The 27824-nt window shown below is 38.2% G+C and overlaps 1 protein-coding gene across 1 annotated transcript; it reads right to left on the reverse strand.

Moving 5' to 3' along the window:
• Positions 1 to 578: 578 nt before the first annotated feature.
• LOC117402544 (apolipoprotein B-100-like) lies at positions 579 to 27159 on the reverse strand. Its single transcript, XM_034003788.3, has 30 exons — positions 27065 to 27159; positions 26435 to 26479; positions 25757 to 25872; positions 24683 to 24822; positions 21853 to 22006; positions 21423 to 21581; positions 20894 to 21018; positions 20680 to 20765; positions 20247 to 20469; positions 19750 to 19977; positions 19211 to 19328; positions 18963 to 19109; positions 18607 to 18821; positions 18121 to 18361; positions 17758 to 17937; positions 17440 to 17640; positions 17163 to 17330; positions 16664 to 16869; positions 16285 to 16467; positions 15628 to 15749; positions 15275 to 15488; positions 14842 to 15014; positions 14519 to 14694; positions 14117 to 14226; positions 13629 to 14011; positions 5334 to 12971; positions 4951 to 5065; positions 4717 to 4746; positions 2805 to 2991; positions 579 to 2475 (listed from the first exon to the last, which is right to left on the reverse strand). The coding sequence occupies exons 1-30, from the start codon at positions 27120 to 27122 to the stop codon at positions 832 to 834; spliced, it is 13785 nt and encodes a 4594-aa protein (XP_033859679.3). The 5' UTR covers positions 27123 to 27159; the 3' UTR covers positions 579 to 831.
• Between the last annotated feature and the right edge of the window lie 665 nt (positions 27160 to 27824).

Below are 27824 nucleotides of genomic sequence, written 5' to 3' on the forward strand. Positions count from 1 at the left end.
AATTTTCAGCTTAGCTGTTCCCAAGAGTGTGAGCCAGTGCTATAAACTATGTATAGCTTTGCTCCAAAAAGCATGCTCTGGATAGATTATGATGTTCATAAAAGGAAATCTCTTTCTCCTGGTGAACCATCCCAAGTGAAGTTGAGGACAACATGGAGTAAAGCAAAAGTGTTTCTTGTAAACACTGTAAACATCCAGGGCGACACACAGCAATATTGGATCTTCTACATTAATGGTTCAGGTAATTAATTTTCTTTCTTAATGTACAAGTGTGCACAGTTTGTGTGTGTGTGTACATAATTAGTTTGTCTGCCCAAGCTTCCAAGGTTGGTCTTGATTTAAAATAGGGTTAATAGGTTGCTGCTTAATAAGTCTGATTGATAACTTTACCTACGACTACCTATTCCCTACATTGTTTTGTTGTTTTGTACAGTTTGTATATGTCTGCTATGCAGTCATGATGTTAAAGTCAGGGAGTTTTTTTCAGAATTTCCTGTGTTGACTTCTATTATTGATACTCATTATAAGAAAGATTATGTTACAATTATTATCTAAAGACATACGAAGGAACTCAAGACTTAATAAAGAATCTCTGTTTATTTGCATGTTAAGAAAGGCTTTAACAAAACCCAAAATGATTATAATACTTCATTTACAAAAGAAAAACATTACAGGTTTTACACGATGTGGCACTAAATACTAATCACATAACACCTTTAAATATAGCAAGGAAAAAAATTATGAGATAATAATAAAATGTCCTTTTTGTTCTGAAACAGCTTTTCATGGTTAGTATTTGCCCTCCCTTTTAGATGGTTGTATTTAATGGGCTCATCGCTCCTTGCGCTTGGGCAATTCGTCAAAAGATTCCCAAAGGAAAGGAAGTGGAACGTCAAGTTGAAGCTTTTCATCACGGTATTGGATATATGGCTGGATGTTATTTTTTAGCTCCTTAAGAATCTCCAAAATAGCTTGGTAATATGCAGAGTATTGTTGCATGATGATGTCAAAGAGTCGCTTTACTTCTGAGGTCAATTTATCAAGTGACAGATTGCCATATGCCTCTTGCAATTTAACTTGGGCGTGGTCTCTGTATTCAGTGGCTACGTTTTTGGCAAGAGTAGACCATTCATGAATCTGTGCCTGTGCTTTATTTGACAGCTCTGAAATCGTTTTCATTCCTCTTTCATCTGCATCAGTGAGCAGGTCCTTGGCATAGTTTAAATGCTTACCAACCAGCTCTGTCAATTGGGTGACATATGCTATGACTTGCTCAATGTATTTGGGTCCGTTTTCTTTCACATACTCTGCACAACTCTTCACCAGCTCAATCATCTTCTCTTCAATTTCATAGTATTTAACCGTCCACCCAACCATGTTAGCATCCAAGTACTCTTCCCGGAGTGACTTCACATAACGACTGGTCTTCTCCAGCTCTTCCACAATGTACTTGAGGCAAGTTTGTGTAAATTCATAGAAGCGAGTCGCAGAATCTACCACATGATCTAGAGCATATTTAATTTGTGCTGTCAAAGGTGAATTGATGGCATCATTGTACATTCCCTGGACTTGGACTTTAATTTCTTCGAGATTCTTAGTCTTCAGGGCTTTGATCACCTCCTCAACTCGCATGAATGAGGTCTGAAAAAAATCTTTCAATTTCTGAAGACTTTTTTCAAGGTTGACTTTCCGAAGGCTTTTTACTGCTTCTACAACTTCATTCTGGACTTTTCTTAAGTAGTCTTTAATACTATCTAGAACATATTTGCCTTGCAGGATTGTGTCAGTGCCAGGGATCTTAATCTCCATATCATTGATATACTTAATCAAAGCATCTGTATAGTGCTGCAGGACATTTTTTACTTGCTGCAGGAACTTGTCAATAATTACTGATGCAGAATCTGCAGCCTTGTTAAAGAGCTCTTGTCCAGTATGCCTATGATTAAACCCAGGCAACTGGAACTTAGTTACCCTTAAGAATTTAATGGTTGCATCAAGCAGGTCATTAATCTTCTTCTGGTACTCTCTTATTAAGTCAATAGAGGCATCGAAAAACTTGCTGCTCAAGTCCTGAAGGTCTACTTTGGCCATGTTGTCAGCTGCCCTTTTATAGATGATCTTGGTCTTATCCTTCATTTGGTCATATTTCAAAGAAGCATATTTAACCATGTTGTGAAGACCTCTGTCAAGCTCGTCGATCTTCTTGGAGGTTTCTCTATAGACCGTCTCAATGTAGTTCTGAATGTTGTCTTTCAGCATCTGAGACAACCTGTTGATGTCCATTCCAAAATGCTGATGGTGGTATTTGTTGATGCAGCTGTACACAGCAGAAACCATTTTTGGAATTCTTTGGTTCAGGCCTTCCAGCATAAAATAAGGGCCATCACGATTCCAAAAGGCTTCTATATGGAGCTGTTCAGGGTTCTTCACAGACACTACAGCATCTAGAAGGTCTACGTCATTTTGAGGAGTGGACTGTTAAATAAAAAAATATAAACACATAATGTAAATTTTCCTAAAAACAACTTGTTCAACACTTCATATTTAGAAAAGATAAAAACAGACTGCTTTAATAGCAGACCAGTAAAAAGATCCAATATATTATATGCACTGTATATGCACTATATGCACTGTCTGTGTTAATTTTTATTTATTCTCGGACACTCAAATTATTTAACAGTTATACTAGGGTAGTATATCTATGATGTAACTTCATTCTGAAAGAGTAAAACAGCAAAATGTCCTAAAGAAATAAATCAATGCATAAAAATGTACAGAAATAGAAAATTGAAATCGCTACTTACTGGGTAACGGCTGTACAGTTTTCCATGAATACGTTCAGGGCCTGTTTTTTCCAGAAGAAGGCCAAGGAATCCAGCTGATGGAGAAGAAACTGAAGCAGTGATGACATCCATGCCTGCTGCATAGCGTATGCTGACATCGGCAAAAGTTGGGCTGGTGATGTCAACATTTAACAAATGGTGCTTCGGTCTGAAAAGCAATAAAAAGAGCATTATTTGGTGGCTTCTGAGTGGCGCATCTGGAGTGGAGTGCAGGATGCGCCTTATAGCCTGGAGGTCACCGGTTCGAGTCCAGTCTATTCTATCGCCAACCGTAGATGGGCACTCCCAGGGGGCGGTGCACAATTGGCAGAGCACCGCCTGGGGGGGGGGGTGGGGGCTCAGGTCAGCCAGGGTGTCCTTGGCTCACCGCACAGTCTGACCGGGCGCCTGCGGGCTTGCCTTTAAGCTGCCCAGAGCTGCTTTGTCCTCCGGCGCTGTAGGTCTGAGGTGGCTACACGGTGAGTCTGCAGTGTGAAAAAAAGCAGTCGGCAGACGGCACACGCTTCGGAAGACAGTGTGTGTTCATCTTCACCGCTCCTGATTCAGCGCGGGAGTGGCGGGAGTGGTCCTATTTAAGGTACGTTTTAGGGTGCTAAAAAAGACATACCCTAACTAATTTAACTGAAAACCGGTCAAAAGGACTGTAAATTAAATATGCAAAACCAAAGGGGAGGTGGTACAGAGCACGCCCCCTAGAGCCCACTGGTCGACAAAAGAGGTCATGTTGCCAGCGGACACCGCGTGGGCGTGCTCTAAATGAACCCGGGATCGGACAAGGGCCCTGAATATGGCCCCACAGTCAAAGAGACCCTCCCCGATCATCTTACGCTTCCTGGTCTTGTAAATGGCTAGTTTAGCAAGAGCCAGGAGCAGATTCACGAGGAGGTCCCTCTTCCTGGTGGAGCCTCGAACAGGGTACCCGAAAATGAGGAGGGTGGGTGAAAAATGCAGCCAGAACTGCATCAGCAGATTCCTGAGCAGCAGGAAAAACGGCTGCAGCCTGGCGCACGAAAAATAAATGTGACTTAAAAGAGCATGCGGCGTCCGAGTCGGTAAAGTGACGCAGGATCTCTCCTGATGCGAGCGCTCCATGCAGGACCCTCCATCCCAAGTCCCCAACTCCTCTGGGGACCAGCAGGGAGTATAGGGCCTCCCACTGGGGACTCTCGCCCTCCTGGGGTCAGAGGGGCTCCCGCCAAGTGGTGTCTCAGCGGGAGACGAGGGCTGGGAAGTGGAGGGTGTGGAGCGTCATCGCGTACAGGGTCCTCCTCGACGCCGATCGGAGGGGGGTCGAGGAGAACTGCTAGATCCTGCTCAGGTTGTTCTCGAGGGGAGGCCGAGGGGGGTCTTGCGCCTTGGGTTCGATCAGCAGGACCGGAGAGCAGGGGGTAGGGGGGGAAGGTGGCTCCCCGGTCCTGAGAACTCCCTCAAGATACCTGACAGAGTCTGGGTGCAACGCTGCTTTGCACTCCCGGATCGCCTGGCTGGCCATCCCAGCGCGGGAGTGGTAGCAGTGAGCTGAGCCTAAAAATAATTGGATATGCCAAATTGGGAGAAAATAATAAAATAATTGGTGATTACTAAATTTAAAAAATAAAATAAAATAAGTGCATTAATGACTAAAGACCTATTAAAATTCAGCAGCAATTAAAAAAAAAATACCTTATATGGGGGAACATGAAGCACTGAGAATAACAGACTCAAAGGTTAAAAAGCATAGTCGTTAAAAATAAAAGAATAAATTGCTTACCAAATAATGTTATTATTTCCCTGCAACATTTGTTACTAACATTAAATAGGAAATGTAATGGCTCTATGGCTTTGCATATAGTCTGAATGATAAATCTAGGGTTAATTCAAATTTGATGTTTACCTTGGGTCTGGAAGTGCTTGGCGTTTCATTCTAAAACAGAAAAAAACAAGAAAAAATTATTAAAAGATTCTTGGAAAGGCATGTTACATGTTTTAAATACTGTTTTCTATCTCTAAATAGATTATTAGCCTACAATATAACATAACATCAGACAATCATGATAATATTTTACTAAATAAAATTAGTCTATATGCTAAATAACAAATCTAAAATTAAATACAATAATACATTTACCTTTGGTTCTTGAGATTATATGCATGGCGCCACTCAATGCTCAGGTCATTGTGGGATAAAGTGCATTTTCCATCAAGTTTGAAAGCTCCATCCTGGTAACTGGTGGTTGCACTTGCTATATTGCATAAAGAATGTGTTTATTTAAAAATGGGTACAAATAACCTACATGTTCTTCTACAAAACCAGACAAACATAAAGGCCAACTGTCTAGCCAATCAATTACTAATATTTTGCATAGTATAAGCTCTATTATTAAAATATCACAGCCATGCAAATTGTTTTCCAATTTGAGAAGAGTTAATGCAGTTAATCTGCAGTATATTACTGAATGACATATTATGTATATATAAAAAAAGAATGTATTGTTGATTATTAAATCTTACCTTCCAGGTCATATTCCAGAAACACCATAGTGGAACTGCAGGTGGACTTGACTGAAGAGACCATGGATGAAGTTTTGTTTTCAAGGCTTGTGGTCCATGACATGTTGTATATTGGTGATGCAACTTTAACAGTGGTAGAGAGAGCTCCAAAAACAGGAATAAAAAGTCCAGCTGGGAGGGATACTGATATTTCCGGAATCTCTATTTTTTGCTCTGGAATTGTGATTGTGGGAAGATCAAAATTGGCAATTTGATTTACCACTTTATCCATTTCGATGACATGGCTGCCAACTGTGAATGTTTTTGGAAGGGTGAATGACGTGATGATAATTTTAAAATCAGGAACAGCTACTGAAAATTGGGGTAGTTTGGATTTCACGGAATTGAGGTACTGAGCAGCAATATCCACTTGGGGAAATTTCACTTTGGGCAAATGAGGAAGAGTCAGATCAAATGAAAGTGAACTGATCTTTTTTGGAATTTTAATCTTCTTAAAGTCAATGGTATATGATGGCACTTGAAGAGTGGTTAAGGGAACTTTGAAAGCTGGTGTTACTATAACTGAAGGGACTGACACTCTTTCTGGGATTTTGAAATTCTCAATTGGAATGTCGATTTCTCGAATTTTGCGTGGAAGATTTTTTAACCATTTTGGGATCTGCAGAGTTACTTCTGGTATATTGATTGTAACACCATCAGCCAGGACATTTATAGGCAGAGGGAAGAAATAACCATCTTTGTTCTTAGTGTAAACAATGGTAGTAGAACCATTCAGGTATTGCAGCTTGTCTTCACTGGTAGTTAAATCAAACCTCAGGATATTCCAAATGCTCTTCTTATAAATTGGTAGTGTAATGTCTTTAAGGAAAGAGACATGTCCCTGCACGGACCCAGTAACATCAAAGCGCACCTCAGAGTCATCATTTGAGACCAGCAACTCATGGGCAAGAATATTTGACATGAATTGTTCTTTGCCATTCCAGCCTACCTTCTGATTTTCAGAGTTAATGTTTACAGATACGGTATGATGAATGCTGGCTTCCTCAACAAGGCTACTTGGCTGAGAGACCACTAGCTGAAGATCAGCTTTCATACTTGTTGGAACCAGTTCAAGAATTGCTTTGACTGCTTGGTTTCCTTTGGTATTGAAAGAGCTGATGATAACTTCATTGCTTCCAGTATGATTCCACATTGTGTATAGACGGAATGGGGATGCCTCCAAGGCAAGGTTCTCATTTAGGTCAAAATTCCAGATTTTACTCTTCTTAGAATCTACTTTGGAATTTGCATTGGTCTTTATGGTTGATCGAATGCCATTGGAATTAAGGTAGGTACTTGCTTCATTATTGATTTTTCCAGAAAATGTTTTTGTGGTTAAGAAGATTCCTTCAATATTTCCTTTAGTTGTGGTGTCCAAAGAGAAATATGAGGTCAGTCCTTCTAGGGTAAGAGTATGGTCAACTGTTCCTTTGCCACTGGTATCAATTTGGGGAACTTTGAAATTATATTTAAGATTAATCTTTGAAGCTACATTTGGCTTAGACTTACTATTCCCTTTAAGTTCTTGCTTAAATTCAAGGTTAAGACCTGGCAATTTCACTTTGGAAGTTGTAGTTACAGAGGCATCTATGAATCTCTTTGTGAGGCTCACTGTACTGTCGTGGGCTCCCTCAACATTTTGGTGGCTTAGGGATAAGGCTGTGGCCAATTTAAGACCTCTCTGCCTTGTCAGGCTTGTTGTGCCATCGAGTTTGAAGCTCAGAACGTCAAATACAGAAGAAGCAGCAGCACTGAAGCGAGCTGTAATGTCAGACTGATTGTATACTCCTGCGTTGGCATTCAGTGTGATCACAGCTGATTTGAATGCAAAATCATATGTTATGTTGCCCATAGCAGGAACCAGGATTGTATCTTGTGTTCGGGGCACTTTAAACTTGGGTAGTGTTAACTTCTGGAGGGTGGCAGGTACATGAAGTACAGGGAGTTCCAAAGAGGGAAGGACAAGGGTATAGGATGGCATTGAAAAGCCAATCATTGGTACAGTGAATCCAGGTGTACTAACTTCCTTGGGTATAACAAAACCGAATGCTGGCAATTCAGCGATGAATGGAGAAACTTCAATGTTTAACAGAGGGACTGTGTACCCTGGAATTCTGAATGTTTTTGGCATCTTGTTGACCGAAGTGTCTATTTTAAGTTTTCTATATTGTTCTTTGGCTTTGTTGTAAGAGTTTGTCAGTAGGGTAACTACCTTATCTCTGCCAACCTCAAAGTTCTGATTGAATGTTTCAATGACGTAATAATTTATTGAATTGTATACTGGCTCTAAATTTACTGCGTACGAATGCATGTCCTTGTTCTTTTGATACTGAACCTTGAATGTCAAGTCAAAGGACTGCCGGGGTGTCAGTAGGAGATTCTTAAGGCCAGTATCCTGCCATAGGGAAACATCTTTAACTAATCGGGTTTTCATTGAAGTATAAGGGATTTTAATTTCAGGAATTGTAACAGGGGTATTCAAAAACTCAAGGTTTGCTTCACCATTCATTGCCAGATTAATTGAAATGTTGTCGTCGCTGTTGCCTAGATTAACATTATGGGAATATTTGTACTGGTTAAATCTTGCTCCAGCCACCCAGCTAAATAGCTGAACTTTTGAATTAAGGGTCAGTACATAGTTGTTCTTAAGGTCAATTTTACCAGTGAGTTTTAAGGGTAAACTAATCTTTGTATTCCCATCATTATTGACAATTAGAGAAATTTCAAATGGCTTCACTGAAAAGCCAACTGAATTTGTGATTTTTCCACTAACTCTTCCAACAAGTACTGCATTGTGGGTTGCTTCTAGTTCTATTTTCATATCTGACACTTGAGCCTTACCATTCAGAACCAAAACACTACTTTTAACAAAGGGAGTCTCTGTTTCAGCTCGGATATCAACATTTATGTGATTCAGGATGACAGATTCTAAGGCTATGGTCTGTTTCATTTTCAAAAACTTGCTGTTGGTTTGACCAGTGAATGTAAGTTTTGCAGTATTGAAATTGATGGTGAACTCAAGATCGCTTTTGTGCATGCCTTCATCAGAGTAGTCAGGAACTGACCACTTTCCGTTCCCTGTGGTTGAAACAGTCACTGACACAGTTCCTGACTCTAAACGAGTATTAACATTTTGCTCCAGGGTTGTCTGGCTTGATATATCTGCTTCTGGGATGTTTAGGTTGTGATTGTACTTTGTATGCATTGTGACTGAAACTCCACGCTGTAACGAGACACGCAGGTTATTCACTGCTTCTGCATTGTAAGCTTCAGTCGTGGCCTTTGCTGTTGTTACTGCAGTTCCCAATACTGACTTGCCTGAGAAAATTAATTCACTGTTGTGGTCAAGTGAAAAAGCCTTGTGGTTGAACTTAATGTTCTCAATTAGATGCAGACTCTTCATTTCCGGTGCTTTGAGACGGGCAGTGGCATCTAAAGTAAAGGCAAGATAATCTACAGTAGATGTGGCTTCGGAGGTAACACTGGCCGTAATCTCAGGATTCATCTGGCTAGCAGTAGCATTTCGGACTTCAGCTGTTGTTTTAAGTGTGTAGTAAGGAGATTTTATTTTAAACTCACCATAGAGTTTGCCAAAAGTGGGAACACTCACTTCATGAGGTATGCGTGGCAGATGGAATTCAGGAATCTGAAGCTCTGGGAATTGTAAGTTCTTATTGTTGAGTTTTGGAATTCTGATTTGAGGAAAACTGATTTCTGAAAGCTTTACCTCAGGAAATGTAAGATCAGGCAGGTCAGACAGGTATGCTATTCTCAGTTCTCTGAAATAGACATCTGGTTCTGGTAATTCCATTTGAAAATTTCTGATACGATCAACTGCTCTAATAATGGCTTTTTTAATTTCCTCAAAATCAATGGTATATGATGGAATGGTGTAGATATCCAGAACAGTAAACTGTGGAACTGTATACCGGGTTGGAATGCTGATTTCTTGCAACTTTTTCAGGTTAATTTTGACAGAAGGGACATGCAGATCTGTTAATGGTACTGTAAACTCAGGTGTTTGAAACTCTGCCTTCTTCAGTGCATTCAGGCTTAACTCAAATGCAGGGATTCTAACTGTGCCAATGATGCTTTCAGGAAATGTAACTCCTTCTTCAACAGCTTTCTTTAGCCTGTCAACAGCACTTTTTATGTCATATTGTTCAGCTAGGGTACTGATGTTCTTGTATGCATTGTTCCACTGATCTATCATGAAGTTGACAAAACTATTGTAAAAGTTACTAGCCCGCTGCAAATACAGTTTAACTTCTTTCTGAATGTCCATTGTGCTAATCCTGTTTCTCAGATCCTCAAGATTTTCCTGTATCCTTTTTTTAACTTCAGTTAGGGCTGTTGAATCCATTAAGTCTTTGCACCATGTAATCACTTCTGCAAGTCTGGTATCTTTCAACTGTTCCAAATAGGACATAGCTGCAGTTTGAACATCTCTTATGTATTGCTTTGCAGACTCCATTTTTTGTGGTATCTCAAGATCTTTGATCTGAGCATTTACATATTTTGTCATGTCAGCAATGTTTTTGTTTGTTTCATCAACAAATGTATTGTAGTCGAAAGATTTGATTTTTTGAAGAAGCATATCAATATATGCATTCAGCTGCTCAATTATTTGCTTGTAGTCTTGTGCTTTCAGTTGCTTAATCACATCATCCAGAGACTGTTGCATTGTATCAACATATGACTTCACATCAATGCTTTTCAGAACATTTACAGCTGATTGCACAGTTTCTTTTACTTTGTACTGCTGAACAAGCAGTGCAGCCTTATCCATGAGAACCTGTACCTTTTTGTCCATTTCATATTTAACAAGTAATTCTTGCAGCTTTGCATATGCACTGTTGATCTTTTCAGTAACTTCATATTCTTCTATCCAATTCAGAACCACATCTTTGATGGTCTCCATAACTCTGCTTATTTCATCTGTAGGGAATGAAGTCTTTAGAGTATTTATAGCATCTTCAATATTGACTGATTTAATACGGTCTATAAGGTCTTCTGCAATCTTCTGCACATCAAAGCTCTGAATCAGTTCTTTCAGCTTGTCTAATGCCTTTTGGAGCTCTGCTTTTATTTGATACTTTTCATCGAGATTCTGAAGCCAAGCTGTACTGCTGTCTTTCAGTTTGTTTAGATCATACTTTTGAATTATATCCTGCATGACGCTAATGGTACTCATGGCAGTTCTAGTGATCTCATACTGCTGGTCAATTGTCTTCAGTGTTTTTACAATTGTACTGATCAGTTTCTCGATAGCTTGTTTCCATTCAATCGGGTCATAAGCTTTAAGTGTCATCTCAAGTTTGTTTAGTTGTTCTTGCAGATCAGTTAGAGCTTCTTGACATAATTCTTTCACTCTCTCCAAATATCTCTCCAGGTCTTCTAGGGTGACAGTATAATCTTTAGTAAAGGCCATCAACTGTTTTTTAGCATTGTTAACTTTGTTTTCCAAGTCCAATCTCTTCATGTAATCATTCACCTGTTGAGGTAGTTTATCTAGAGAAGCCTTGTATTTGCGCACTAAATCATTCAGTTTTAGACTTTTTAGATACTTTTGCAGAGACTCCAGAGCATTTACCATGTTAGCTTTTATTTGCTCAATCACTGCAGGCAGGCTTTCTACAAAAGGCAGTTCAATGATATGAAGATCTTTGTTCTTATCATATTTAAGAAAGCCAGAAATGCTAAACTCCTGGAGCTGACCAGAAACATCTCGAGCTGATCTACCGGAGCTTGCAAAAATGGGCAATATATCTGTGAGTATGTGACCAGCAAGCTCAATGCCAATCTTCTCTGCCTTGTTGTAGGCAATTACGTCTTGGGTGTAGGTATTTTTGTTTAGCTGAGTTTTAAGCTTCCATGTACTTGACTGCTCAGATGGAGTAACCAGTCCATTTAACTTGTTATCCAGGAGTGTGGAAGCAGGTCCTCCAGTTTCCAGGTGATGGGTTGTTGATCCTCTGTAATCATGTAAGTAAGTAACAGCCAGTGGTTCAGCTTTCATTAGGAATTTGCTATACATCTGCCCGCTGTGGGTCCCATATAAGTTTAGACTTCCATCACCATTGGTAACAGCTTCAACAGAAACCTTGAATGGCTTTACAAGAGTACGGACCACGTTATCAAAGCGGAGGGATTTACAACTGAGTTTGGTGTCACTATGGAATTTAGAAGAAAGTGCTGCAACCTCCAGTTTGACAGCATTGTCAACCTGTGCTCCCCAAACTCTGCCAGTGGTGCTACACTCCACAGTACCTGCAAGTTCAGCATAATTAATTGTATATGTGTGTTTCAACTCTTGGTCTTTTCCGTACGCTCCTCTCATATTTCCATTCAGGTTGAGGTGGAAAGGTTCAAGCTTAAGTTTGCCCTCATTGGTGAAATCAACACCAAGGAACTTGAGATCGTTGTTCAGGCTCAGTGAAATGATGAAAGGTTTCAAGTCAAACTTAAAGTCATGCTTGTAAGAGTTACCTGCACCCAGCAGGTTGTCTGTTTTTGAACTGAAGGCTAGAGACCACAGAGCGATGTTCAAGGTATTTGTGTGCTCTGCCTTGATTTTGTTGTAGGATCCCATCATGTTGTTTGAAAATGCCAGTCCTTCCTTATTTACTTTAAAGTTCAATCGGTTTCTGCTGTTTGCATCCATAATATTGCCCTTATACACACTGTTTAAAGATACTTCAGATGATCCTACTTTGCCATCTACAGTGAGCTCAGCAGTGTTCTTGATGTCACTTCCTTTTGTAACAAGGCTAAGTGTGGCTCCAGATGTGTCAATTCCACCATTAAATACATTCGAGAATGTCACTGCACTGCACTGAAGACTAGTCGTTGCACTGGTGGCCAAGCCATTTGGATTGATTGTCAGGGTAGCCTTGTGGGCTCCACGGCTTTCTGCAACATTGATGGTACCATCAGCATTTAATTCAAGACCTCGACCATTCAGGGAACCAGAAATAAGAGCAAACACTCTGTTTCTTAAATGCTGAGCTTGAGATTCAACTCTCATTGTTGCTAATTGGCCAGACAGTGAAATTTCAATTTTGTTAAGGGCTGATATACTTTGATGCCTTCCATTAGCATCAGATTTCAGATTCAGCACGCCATCCTTGTAGCTTATTTCACCAACATGAACTAACGCACCACTGTGAACATCAGTGTATGAAATAATTGATAGTACTTCATTGACATAACTGCCAGTTATTCTGTTACTAGCCTCTAGGAAAGATGAATCCAGCTTTGTAGATGATTGCACTCTTCTCTCAAGCTGATCTTTATTAAAACTGTATGTTGTACTGGAAGTGTAGTTGCCGTATAGTGGTCCTACTGCCAGATAGCCGCCAAGAGTGTCTTCGAGTTTAAATCCTATCTCATTAACCTTACTCTGCAAAGAATAGGACAGAGATGTGGTGACACCAAGAACACTTGAAGCACCAAAGTGATAGTTGGCTCTTGAGCTGAGATCTTCAAAGTTAGCATAGTCACTGTAACTAACAGATGCTTCAAGTAAGCTGTGCTGGAGGGATCCATTCACAGAAGTAGTAACCACACCATGTGCATCTGAAGTCATTAATCCAGTACCTATGAAGGAACAAACAATACATTAGAAGTTATCTTAAATTTACTATTTGTACACGTACTGAATTCCTCCTTCTGCTTCCTTAAATTACAGATTCAAATTAATTGATATTTGGACCACTTACTGCGTACGCATGTAGCTAGGTCAGTATTTGTTATTCGTGACATATATGGAATTAGCTGATATACATAAAGTACACCTAACATGCATAGAGAATAAAATGTAAGATAAATGAATTGTAACTGCAAAAAAACAAAGCACATGTTAGCTACACATGTGCAAACTGATCAAAACAATTACATTTAGCATTTTTAGTAATGTTTATATGCCTCAATATTTATGAAAATATTTAGTTTCATAAAATCTGTTTGCTTCTGTGCAATATTAGCAGAAAAACAATCTGAAAGAAAATATACCTGGTTACGTTCATAAATTAAACTTAATGAACAGATAAGGTAAATTTACAGGCTCCTACCATCACTGAAGTTACTCCGATAGTAACTATACTGATAGTTACACAATTGTTTTATTTCTTTTTCCGAAGGTATGGTACAGTTTGTGCACTGGAACAAACAACTTTGAAATTCCACCTCATAGTTATTTATTCAATAGAATTACAGAGAACATTAATTAAAAACAAAAAAAGGAAAAAAGGTTACCTTCCACATTGTAAGAGAGGAGATCAACTGGGGCCTCAGCTTTGACTTGGTATTTAGCTATAAAGCGTGTTACAGGCACATTGTCTTGAGTGTTGTTTCCACCAATGAAGGAGGCTGTCCAGTTGTAATAGTTGCTGGTGAGTTTAGCTGATAATTCTGCAACACCAAGGAGTGGAAGACTGATCTCTTGGGTCTTGGGGATAGTGAAGGAGGGAATGCTGAACTCTTTGGAAGGCACGTTGATTCCTACTTCTGGAAAAACCAAGGGCGGCGTGTAGAATGTATTTGGAAAATTCAGCTCTTGTGAAGTTTTTCCTCCTAGTGGAAGGTCGACCTCAAAGGTCAGTTTGTTCTTGTTAAACTGGTACCTGATCAAGCTGTCACTGTAAAAATAAATAAATAAATAAATAATCTATACAAAATATATTGTTCTCTTCAGGTATAGGTGCGCCCCAATATATGAGTATTATGAATAATTATTGTCTTACGTTTTCAAGTACAGTTTCTCTGGAATTGAAGGCAAGGTCAGTTCTGGGAGGCTTTGTTTGTTTCTCAGATTTTCAGCATATGGAAGATTATTCAGCCAAATGTTTCCTGCCTATAAAAAAGAGATTCAACTATCAACATGGCAACAATACAAGCATTGAAAACATACATGCCAAATTTGAATCTGAGAAACCAGACTACTGGCCTATTATGGTAAAGGCAGCATCTGTATTATTATGTTATGGTGAAATGTTCTATGTGGTGAAAGTCAGCTGGAACCACCATCCACCAAGAAATTTTAAATGATAGCCTTTTTCTGAAAGTATGAGTCACACAGGAGATTTATTTGGGCAAAACTAATATGTAAAGAGGGTGCACATCAATTGCAAGTCTCTTGTTCTCACCTCAATGGATTTGGAGACAATGTGACGGAGTTTCATGTCAGTCTTAGCCACCTTCTGGTCCAGGATGTCATCTTTATACTTTTGTATAGAATTCTGGTAATGGCTGAAGTCTGGAAGTAGCTTCTTTAGATCAGCGTGTATGTCTGACTTCATTTCAAGTTCAGCCTTATTATTATCTAAACAAATAAATATTTCAGAGAAGAAACACAATTAAGGTGTGATAAATCTACAAAAAATGATACTAATTTATAAAAAAATGACATTAATTTTATTATTTTCTGCTTTGTATCCCTTTTTATTAATAATAACAAAAAATACCATACCATATCTAAAGATGACCCGCTGTGTGGAAGATGACTCTGGAATGTTGGCAGTTGCATCAAGCTGCACTGTTAATCCATTGGCAACATTAACGGTCGCAATGGTCTTACCATCAACATTAATACGAGGGATTGTGAGTTGGACTGAAATGTGTCCCTCTTTCATTCCTTCAAATCTGCAAATAATTATATATAAGAAATTCATTTCTCCATCAAATTGGTCAAGTTCCCATTCTAAATCTGTGCTAAACCCATTGGATTGAAAAAAGATCAAATAAATCAATACAACGTTGGCATTCATCTCGTGTTAAAAACCACTTTGAAGAAAGACATTCTAGCATTCAGAGTTGCCAACTAAAATATGCTAAAATCTACTGTTTTGGCCAATTGTAAGTAAAACAAATTCTGAAATCAGCTGAGAGTGGAGAACATTTACCTTACTCTGCCAAGCAGGGCCAGTTCAGGTACATTCTTGTTTGAGACACCAATATTAAGACCATATGTTTTCTTGCCCTTAAACATGCCTTCATCCTTGACTCCTACATTAATCCCAACTTGAACATCATAATCTGGGATCTGAAGGTCACTGCTAAAAGTCATCTTGTTTCTGTTATACTTCATGGTAGCCATGGCTTCAGAACCTTGAGACCCTTTAGAAGAATACAAGTTTTACCGTTAATCACAACTGTCAAGTTTATCAAATCGCACTGCTTTATACTGTATCTATTGATTTCAATATAAATATAAGTATTCACCAGTCTTAATCGACAAACAGATAAAGAAGCTTACCTTCAGCCTGAACAGTGAGCTTCACAGTGTCTACTTTGTCACGATCCTCTTTCAGCAATTCATAAGCAATTGTTGCTGAGTATTCTGTTACCTCTCCTGTAGGCTGGATCTCAAATGCAAATCTAGGGTAATAGGATTTTGAATTATTATAATTATCATTACATTGAAAAATTAGCTTTTTTAGTAGCTTTTTAAAAGGTTATGTTAGTTGCCACTTTTTAAAACTCACCATAAGGATACATCACTATAATTCAAATGCTATAGTAAGGATAGTAACATTATTGTATCATTCATTAATATTGGCTTATAGCACCACAATGGCTACAGAAGTGGTTTAATTTGAATTAATCAAATCTGTAGTCCATTTCCACTGGGGTATATCGGCAGACAAGCAACAGCAAAAAGCTAGATCAGCTCCATACATTTATCCATTGTCATTTGCTTTTTTGGATATATTTGAGACTAAATAAAATATATTTTTAAATCAAATAAATCATAGTAAGTAATGTAGAGTGAAGGCGCTGGCTTCTTAACCGTAAAGTGAAATGGCCATTCCATGTTGTCTCTTTTTTTAAGCTCTACATTTTTAGCTGAATTTGCAGCTAAAAGTTATTCAGTCTACTAAATGCACTGTACAGTCATAATGCTGATACCAACCTTGTTTCTCCAGTGAGGGGGTAGTACGGAGCAGCATCTGTCATGCTAGCATTAGAGTAGCGTACAGTTGTGCAGTACTGCAGGCCAGGGAACATAGGGTTGCAGGTTATCGTGTTAGTCCGGCTCTCAACGATAGGGGGCACTATGTCAGTTTGACCGGAGGACACAGACAGCAATTTGTTGCTATAATTACAAAAATGAAAAAAATGCATTAAAACTAAGCTTACAATGTTGTTCCGAAACTCGTCCTAGCAAATATTTTTTGGAACTATTTTAATCTGAAGGAGGGCATACAGAACTGTATATTGAAGTTTGCAGATTCACACAGGTAAAATGTATTTTTTAATCAAATGCACATAGAGTAGTAAATTAATCATACCTGATGCTGAAAAGCTGGGTTGGTCCCTGTGGTGCTGGGATGCTCAGTTTCACCTGCTGTCCCTTTATTGATACTTTGGCATTGACACCAGACTCATGATAGATGTTGGTATGCATCTGGATTCCATTTGTGGTAAATTCTGGGATTTGGACGCCCATTTGAGTTATAAATTCCACAGCAAGCGATGGTCTAAAAGTCAGTTGTTTCTGTGGGGGAAGTTATAATGTTATATATATATATATATATATATATATATATATATATATATATATATATATATATATATATATATATATATATATATAAAGAAATGAAAATGTAAACACCTCCCACTATTTCTACATCACAATCACCTGTAAATGTCAAATGCTATCCAATGTGGAAAGAAATTACGGAGGTGATTGTAACTTTGATGAAAAGTTAATGATTTGTTTCGTTAATCCAGCCACAGATGCTGGGAGCTTACATGCTAGGAAAAGTACAGGCATTAAACATTTACCGTCTTTGGATCAATCTTCAGACCTGCCTTGGCTCCAGGAGTAAACACTCCAGACAAGGAGAACTTCAGGGGGAAGCCCGCTCCAGTGGGGAGGGAGAACTCGTTGTCCATGAATATGTAGTGAGCAAACAGGTCCATGTCTGTGCCAGATGTAACCGCTTTAACAACCTAAAAGAATTGCACAAAACAAATTTACACTTTCACTTTTACAGACAGCATCTGTTGTTTCATTGTCAGATTAACTATGAATCAGTAAAATGCTTCTCAGTTTCAGTACCTGAATAGGAAGGCCTTGCAGCTCTTTGCCAAAGTTCATGATCATCTCAGCCACTGTCTTGAAATCACTCGTTTTCAGGTATCCAAGCTCAGCTCCCAGAATTCTCAGGTAAGCGGCGGCCTCGGGGGAGTCCTGGGATTTTAGGTCCTTCATCAGCTTCTTAGCATTATAAGTGATTTCTTTGATGATATCCTCAGGAATCTGTAGGGTATTAAAAAATATGGTTTAGCTAGGAAATTGAGAGAAGACAGTGTAGACAGTAATACATGTACTGGGCCTTTAACATACTGAAATGCATGCACTAGTCATTGAATGTACCTCTCTTTTTGCTCTTCCATCCTTGTTGTGACCAAACCAGTTTTTGAGAACTTCATTGATGCTCTCTGGCAGTTTGTTATTTACCCAATACATGGCCTTCAATGCACTGTCAGGGAAAAAGCCCTTCTCTCCAAACAGGGCATCCAGAGATGGTTCAAAACCATTCCCATCCAAACCAAACTGCAAGAAAAGATGACAAAATGTTGTATGATTAAAATAGGGTATTTAAAGATTATTTATTTTAATTAATGGTATACAGATTAGTATCACTGCAAAATGAAATATCACAAAATGGTAATAGTGGTAATAATGGTTAAACAGACAGATGTACATACTTTTATTATACTTTTTTTTTTTTTTTACCTCAAACATATCAATTGTGTTTCCAAAGGCTTGCAGTGTGGTCTGCAGCATTGCCTCTCTTGGCATGTAGCCAGTAGGATCAAAAATCATGTTTCCTCCCACTGTAGTTGTCAGGGGTTCAAATCCAAATATATTGTCAGGGATGGTGTGTGAAACATGATAGTTTCGTGAGAACTTTCTGAAGTCCATGGCATCTGGCAACTGATTACCTTTAAGGGCTTCCTCCACTTTTCTCTTCAGGCTGTGTAGAAGGACAAGGAGATATTATCTTTGCTAAGTGTCAGTTATTCAAATATAATTATGTATAAAAACATGATTCCCTATGTGTTCTTGGGACATTCTAATCATCTTCATATTTAGCCCTCATTCAACATTTATGGACAGCTACTTACCATAGTTTAAAGTGTGAAAATCCTGTGTGGATAGAAGCAATATGTGTGTGTGTGTGCCTTGTAGTTCATATAGTTAAAGGATTTGTTGGCTTACTCTTGGACGGAGGGCTCCTCGGATTCCAGAATGTTGGCGATGTGGGAGGCAACAAAGCTCTTGACTTGTGACTCATTTTTCTCCTTCAGCAGGGCCTTGATGACTTTGCTGAGGTCAGACTGGGAGGGTTTTTTCATAAGCATCAGGTATGCAGCCACACGCTTCTGAACCTTCCCGTTGTTCTCCTGGAAGACCCGAAGAAGTATGCTGCGGACCTGATAGGAATAAAACAAGGGGATGTTTGCAAAGTCCCTGCTTTTCAATCCTGGTACACTGAGCACATCTGCCACTGCTAATGTCGCCTCACACAATGTATCATTTAGACTGTTATCTAAAAATGTCATAAATTAACGTACCTCATCTGTAATTGTCATCTGCCTGAAAGCCTGAATAGCAGCCTGCTGAACTGCGAGAGAAGCTGACGGCTGCTGCACACACTTCAGGACTGTGGATTTCAGGTTGGGGTTTGCGTCCTCCATTGCTTTTCCCATATTCCCAATAGCCTGTAAGTAAACAGCAATTAAAATCATCAGATAATTTTGTCCAACTAGAGTCCAAGGCTTAGAGTACAGTACAGTACATGGCAAATCAACGTGATAGAGACCTTCAGAGTCAGGTAAATGTGATCCTCATTGCCAGAGCAGTCACTTCCCAGCAGAGAGGCCATGAACTGGGCCACATCTGTGACTTCAGGGGTTACAAGATCTTCCATGTCATAGAACCTATAAAGATGAAGTACAATGTTTTAATACATAAATATTTAAACAAAAGAAAATGAAAGATGACAACAATACAGTAACTGTCCCACATAATGTAAGCACTTAATATTGTAAGTCATCACTCTTGGATTAGGCTGACACCTGGTGGTGGATTCATGCAATCACAAACAGCTCAACCTATTCTACTGTCCCTTAGCTGTACTTTTATTTTCTTATTTATATTAATGGTAAACATGGTTGTTAATGTCACAACTAGAAATTACAGGATTCTATATTTTTATACACAGTATATACACAACATAAATTGTATATCTTTTACATTTGCATCAAAGCTAAGGAAATCAGGTCCCACTGTTGAAATCTCTAAAATTTTCAACAAAGAGGTCTGATAAACTGTATTCAAAACCTGCATCCACGCACTTACTTTCTCACTGTGTGACTGAGGGCGTACAGTGTTGCCCTGCTCTGCTGGTATTGAGCCATGGTGAGTGTCTCACGGACTCGCTTGTGGCAGGGTGAGGGCAGGAGCCCCAGGGAGTAAGTCACTGCATCCACCACAGGAGTGGGGGCCTTGATGAATCTCAGAACCTGAAGGACAGCGCTAATGCACTCAGGAGTACCGCACTGGGGGAGGGCTTGTAATGTGATAGAACTGGGAACATTGAAAAAATAAAAGAACAACTGGTTAGAGTTTTTATCAAGTTTTTGACAACATCCCTGTCACTCACATTAGAAAGTCATATCATTTACAATATTGCAACTGTAAAATATGTTAATGAAACTAAGAACACCCACAAAATTGGGATTTTATTTATTTATTTTTTTAAATGACAAAATCAGTAAATCAAATGAAGTCAAAGCATTGTTATCAGGGTCCGTTAAGTTAGTGTACTGTAAGCGGGGTAATCTGTTGAGTAGTACCTTGATATTTTAGCCATATCGGGTACCATTTCACCCAGAGTCTTGTTGTTCATGCGCCTCAGCTCGTTAACAAGTTTATGAAAAAGACTGGCTCTTTGCTGGCCCTGCTGGGTCCCAGGCAGTTCTTGCAGGGCTCTGAGAGCTTCCAGAACGGCTTCTTTGGTCTGAATGGGGGACTTGTCCTCTGCATAATCCATAGTGAGAGGCTTTGCAGCAGATTCATCTAAGAAACAAGACAATTGTTTAAGGTGCAGACTGGCATTCAGTTTCAGTCCTCCCCTTCTCTTCTACAGTATATCATTTCAAGAGGATTCAAACAACACAAATGATACGTTTATATAGCCCATAGGTAAATAGGGCTGGCATTTGAGAAACTGGCGTCGGGCTCTGTCTAGCATTTGTCTGTCTAGTATCTGGTTTTTTTTTGGCTTACCTTGATCAAAATATCTGTTGTTGGTCTTGACTACATTCACAAATGTAAGAGTCTGTTTCACCTGGGACATGATTCCATACTCTTCGCTGATTTTGAAAAAAAAACCAAAAAAAACATATATATATATATATATATAAGGAACACAGTGCATACACAGGCTGGAATTTATTTAAATGTGTTGTTCAAGGAACAAATTATTAGAAACAAAACTTACTTTTGTGAGAAAGGCAGGAAGACATGTTTTTCAGTACAGGTAGCATCAGTCACATGTCTCCTTTTGCTGTCCAGAACATACTTGCAGGACTGGCTGCTGCTGATCAGGGTTGACAGTGGCGTGTTCTGCAATCAGAAAGCACCGTCTTATATCTGATGGGTGTCTTTAATGTTTTATATCGCATTGGGCAGGAGCTCATCTCTATCTTCTCTTGAAAGATTTTACTTATGTACCTTTATAAAAGCTTACCACAATGTTTGTGCAGTTTTATTATGCTTTCCCCATGGTTATACTATGCATTTACCATAGTTTACCCTGGTTTGCCATGTTTAATTATATGCTTTGCCATAACTCGCTATTCTTTACAATGCTAACCCATGCTTTACCTTGCTTTCACTATGCTTTATTACCCTCTGCTATGCTTTTACTATGGGAAACTTTTATAAAGGTAGAATGTATGTACAGTATGTAAAATGACACTGTATTAAGTGCTTGCTATTTTAAATTAAGATTAATTTAGCAGACTTACCATTCCTGTGATTAGAGCTAAGGGGCTGACATAGCCTCTCATTGGATCGAAGCTCTGACATTTGACGAGGTCCCTGGTGACTGTGATGTCAGTGGCACTAGTATCTGCTTTTCTGGTGTTCACAGTCAGTTCACTGTCACACTTGCCGTACACAGTATCCTGAAAAACACAGCACAGGAATGGACTAACTGCCTTTTCTTTATAATGCAAAGTTTCTCCCAATTTAGAATTTAGAATTTGTGGGGTGCAAAAATTGTCCTTTGGAACTCAAAACCACCAAAACACCTCTGATTATAAATACATATCATTCTAAGCCAAATGGATGGTTCCATTTACCTTGGTACATATGGTAATAATTAGATTTAGACCATAACTCACTTTTTTTGTTGCTTACTGTTTTGCACCGAGATAACATTTATGTAGCACTCACCATGGGAATGGTCTTTATATTTTCGTCAGATTCCATAGGTGCCATGAGGGCTGTGATGATGCCTCTCTTCATGTTGAGGATGTTTTCTGGCTCACCGCTATCTGGGTATAGGGAGACATGATCTCCACCCTGAATGCTGAATTTCAGAACATTCCTGGACAAAGCAACAAAAAAACGTTTTAATGTGTATGCTGATAAAGAACAATGCAAATAACAGCATTTACTGCATTTGTATTTATTTATTCATTCTTTAACCAGGAAAAAACCCATTGATATCGAGGCCTCATTTACAAGTGTGTCCTGGCAAGATGACCAGAAACAGACAGCAGTAATTTCACATCATTAAAAACAACATCACTCTAAAACATTGGTTCTCAAACTGGGGGTCACAGACTGTATCCTGGTGGGGGGGGGGGCATTAGAAGGTTCAGTTTTTTTTTTTTTTTTTATTACAGCGCACATCTTAACCTATACCTTATAATGGGCGGATAATTTATTTTAGCTTCATTGGCGGTTTTGATTGGATCGTCAATAATACTTCCACCAATCAAAGGGTTGATACAGTGCTTGTAGCGAGTCTGCCCTCTGGCAGACAGGTATACAGAACAGGTTAAAGCACTGGACGAGAGAACTAATGTGTCAGATGTCAAAGTGGATATGAGAATGGCAGTGATGAGGCCAATTTGCTTGAAAAAATTAAAAGTAGACCGGACATTTTCATCAATGGATTTAAAAAATCTGGAATTGATGAAACTGTGCCTGCTACTGTGGTAGTACTGTTCTTTTTATGTTAAGCGTTTATGTGTTCTTTTTTTTCCAAGGGTTTAATTAACAGCCAAAATGTTTGTGTTAGACTTGTTAGAAAGTCTGTAACAAAATGGTTGAATGTTATTGTCGATACAACTATTACTGGAGACACCCACTGTGCATGTATCGCAAAGTCTATAAACAAATCAAAACGTTAAAATAATTTATAGATGCAGTTTTAGCAGACAGATTCCATTAAGTAAACATGTATTTGAATTATGGCTGTCAATTAATCACTGTTAACTTCTTTGTAGTCCTCTGTCTTGACCCTCTAGCATACTGTAACTCTTTCCCTGCGTCACCATTTTATAATATACTCGAGTGCATGTAACGCAATGAGTGCAGTTGACATTTGCATAGAAAGTTAGTCATATAACTGCATTATGGAGCAAAGTACTAAAATGAAGGACTTCTTGTTTTATATATATATATATATATATATATATATATATATAAAAACATTCTGACATATATACTATCAAATTGAAACTTTCAGTATCACAAACATAGACTACATCTGAAACATCACCTGCATACTAAACACACCTTTCACTTCTCAAAATACAATTTTCTGCAAATGAAACCCGTCACTTTTAGAAATTCGGTATCGCTGAAAGCCCAAAAACACAACAGCAGGGGAGCCGTCAAGTACCACAGACAAGAGGAAGGGGGGCTAGGTCCAAAAAGTTTGAGAACCACTGCTCTAAAAGACAATATCATACATTCAATCTACTATCAGAAACATTTACACATCATTAATTCTTGGAACCTCCTCATTAAAATAAATGTGATCTTAGTCATCGTTCTACTTTTAAATGATACATTTGTGTTATTTATCTGATGCACTGTCATATCCTGAATACTCTGGTCCAGACTATTCCATGCCATAAGGGCACTATAACTAAATACTGATTGGTCAACGCAGGACCTTCCCCAAGGCACTTGATAAGTGCAAGACTAGATAATCTGGCAACAAACCTATTACAGTTTTACACACAAAAATTATCCAGTGTAATTGTTTTCTACAATTCAGTGACATTCAATTTAAAGAAACTTAAATTTAAAGAAACAGTAACTGGCAGTGATGGGTTTGAGGGTGTCATTCTAATGCAAATCTGTCTGCTTTTTCCAGTTTTCTTTATTTGCTCAGCAGAGGCATGTACAAGTATAAAACCAGGGAAAAATACAGCTCTTAATAATAAGATATCCACTTTGGAGAGTAAAGTGTTTTCGCTGTCAAAAAATAAAACCAAGTTTTTCAGCTATTTTCTTTGAGATTAGTTAAAATATGCAAATCAAACTTCAGCAATAGATCCAACCCCTTCCCAATATATGTATAATTATCCACCAGGGCTGAAGGATAAACTCTTGTTTCAAACTTTTAAATTCAGGTCCAAAAAACATGAGCTTATTATTATTATTATCATTTTTTTTGTATTAACCAACAGCTTTAAATTCCAAAATTGTTGTTTACTGTCCTTTACTGTGATATCCACAACAGCAACAACATGTTTAATGTTGTTGAAGCTGACACCCTAGGATCCTTCAAGAAGCTGCTTGATGAGATTCTGGGATCAATAAGCTACTAACAACCAAACAAGCAAGATGGGCCAATTGGCCTCCTCTCGTTTGTAAACTTTCTTATGTTCTTAACACTACTGCTACTACTACTATAATAATAATAATAATAATAATAATAATAATAATAATAATAATAATAATACATGTCTTATGCAAGTATAAGATCAAAAGTTGGAATGTTTACCGAATGTATTTTTAGCTTTTGTGGTGCCACAAAATTCAAAACAATGTATCAACCTTGAATTACTCAAAAGAGTGCAAAAGAAAACCAATTTTAACCAAAATGTTTTTGTTAAATAAATGCACTAAAAAAAAGACTTTAAAATGTAAAATAGTTCCAGAAATATCAGAGTGAGAATGTATTTTGAATACAAAAAAAAAAAAAGTTTCCTCTCTTGTTGTTTTAAATAAGGCTCCCCTGGCCCGAGTGAACAGCTCTTACTTGGCCATGGCAGCCTTGAACTCTTCAGTGTTGGGTGCAGGCCTATAGATCAGCTGGCTTTGTGAGTCGATGACTTCACTCAGCGAGCAATCGCTTGTATGCAGGATAAAACTGCATGACTGAGGGACTTCCAGCTCAGCCTACAGGAGTACAGGGAGAAAAAAAAATAACATGACTTATACATGTATATTTGAATGTTTTCACCGCAGCAGTGCACTGAACTGTACAACATACTTCAGATGGGTCTTACTAACTATAAGAAACTGAATCACAGTTGTTGCGTCTTCATTGCTATCATCTTTTTTGATGGGCAGATTTACAGAGTGTTTGCTTTTGTGCAAAGTGTTTTTTTTTTTTTTTAATTTATTTATTTTTTATAAATTTAGTCGTTGCCAATTATTTTTTATTATTTTCTCCCAATTTAGAATGGCCAATTATTTTTTAAGCTCAGCTCACCGCTACCACCCCTGCGCTGACTCGGGAGGGTGAAGACGAACACACACTGTCCTCCGAAGCGTGTGCCGTCAGCCGACCGCTTTTTTTCACACTGCGGACTCACCATGCAGCCACCCAAGAGCTACAGCATTGGAGGACAACGCAGCTCTCGGGCTAACAGGCAATCCTGCAGGCGCCCGGCCAGACTACAGGGGTCGCTGGTGTGCGGTGAGCCGAGGACACCCTGGCCGACCTAACCCATCGTCCCTCCCTCCTCCCCCCCCCCCGGGCGACGCTCGGCCAATTGTGCGCCGCCCCCTGGGGGCTCCCGTCCACGGTCGGCTGTGGAATAGCCTGGACTCGAACCGGTGACGTCCAGACTATAGTTTTTAACAGTTATTCATTGTATGTATGGTTTTAATTATTTTACTAAATCTGTATCAGTTTCATAATTTTCGCCACTTTTAGGCCAGTTGGACTTTCCTCAGTTATTTCAATTTTGTATTGGTATTTTAAATGAATCTCCTGCTGCTCAGCATTCACATATGTGTATGTTCCGTTTAAATGTTCTGTAATTAATGCTATTTGGAGCATCCCTAAAGAAATGTTAAAAATGATAGGCATTGCATTGAAACTTACTGTACAGGTGACTTTGGGGCTGTTCTTCAAGGTTGCAGTACCAGCCACACCATTGAGACTTTCCGCTTCATACCGGTATATATATTTTCTAAAGTGCTTGAATCTGGATTCTTCTTCTATGTAAAAACACAACAAAGAAAACACGTTGTAATATAATGTGATTTCAAAATAAGAAATAAAAAATGTTTAAAATAATTATGTTTTTTGTCACAAGATTGATGACACTGAGTTAGTCATTCACAAATTAATAGTACCAACATTAGAGAGCATTGGTTGGCCAATAGCTGTTCTCAAGATTTAGCTATGTTGCTGTGAAACTTTCTGAAATGATTACCTTTGTTTCATATGTACTTATGGTTTATACAGTTAAATGTTGTACCCTCTGCTTCCAGAAGGGAGCGCCTTGATTTGAAAAACTCCAAGGTTTCTCCATCGTAAACAACTTCAGTTCCAAATCATCATTTGTACATAGAAACTTTGAACCCTGACTGATGGACACATCGTGCTGCCAGTTCCTGAGTCAACAAATCTGCTTTTCCTGAGTTATAAATGATCTAAGAAAACAAGATCTTGTACAGATTTGGTATGAAGTACTGAATTAGTTCTTAAACTGGTTTATCAGTCATCCAATCTGTTTGAATCTTGATATTCAATGTATCGCTTCACATTAAAACTTACTTAAACAGCTTGAACCTTGATCTTCTGTGCTATCATCTCCTTGTTCTTTAAAAACAAAATTGGAAAATCAAAAGTTAAACTCATATATATATATATATATATATATATATATATATATATATATATATATATATATATGCATTTGTTTAATTGTCATAAATACAGTACAGTATTCATCTTTTTTTAAATATGTTTTTAAATTAAAAGTTTGTTGATGCCTCATTGCTTTGGCTTTCAGTAAACAGAAATACATTGAACAGTAACACCAAAGTTTTTTTTTAAAAAATGACAAATGATTTCATCTTGAATTAATATAAAGTCAGCATATATAATTATTACACATGCCACACAAATGTATATGAAATCCCTAACATAGCATGAACACGCATTTCAATTGTGACCCTTTATTAAACAGTCACTAAACTTGTACTTGTTTCTTCAATGTAATTCCTTTATTTACATTCTAGTCTATTAACTCAGTGTTAAACCAATTATTTTCTGTATATTTGTGTATTTGTTACAAGTTTGTGATTTATTTATAATATAAGAATATTTGGAATAATGTAAGATTCATCATTAAAACAATTACACCACATGGCTTGTATGATTTTTCTAATGAGTTTTACTTACGTGCAAAGGTGCAGGCGCCTAAGAGCAACAGGAGACAGAGCTTCTGGTTGCCCATCATTGAGCAGTGAAAGCTCTTTTTGTCCTCTATGGCTCTGTAGCTGAAGAGACTGTTCCCCTCTTGCAGAATCTCTCTTCTTTTATAGTCCAAGGCAGCTCTGTCTCTATGGGAGTTCAGTGCAAATTGCAAAACTTTACTGTTGGTCCAAAGGTTACAAACCAGTAGCAGGACAAAGTCAGTCAGTGTCATAGACAGGATTCTGGAGTTGCCAGCCAGCACTGGGGTAATGGGGATTCACTTTAATTTCTATCCTGAATTCTATTATTTTTTTATTTATTACATTTTGTGATATTTCTAACACTTTTTTTGCTATCATGGAATTGTATTTATTCTCACAGTTCACCTGGAACTCACATACCAAACATGTAAATCACATGTTTTTTCAACAAGATTAATTTCATGAAAAATAAATACATTAACTATATGCATCTTTTTGCGTATCATTGAGATCCAAAATAAATCTGCAACGTCAATGGGCTCTGACAAAGCTATATCTCATTGATTATTTTAAAACTCACTTAATTATGATAATGTTTTCTTTTTTTAGATTTAGAATTAGAAGTTAGAAAAGTTTTTTAAAATAAAAAAAACAGTATATTTCTCTTACAAAATAAGCTTTATAACTGTAGCCAAACCAAAAAAAAAAGTAGTGGGTGTGATATTTCTGAAACTAAAGATTGTATTTCACTGCTATGGGAATTA

Source organism: Acipenser ruthenus, chromosome 5, assembly GCF_902713425.1.
Source record: "Acipenser ruthenus chromosome 5, fAciRut3.2 maternal haplotype, whole genome shotgun sequence".
In the NCBI taxonomy this organism is placed as follows: domain Eukaryota; kingdom Metazoa; phylum Chordata; class Actinopteri; order Acipenseriformes; family Acipenseridae; genus Acipenser; species Acipenser ruthenus.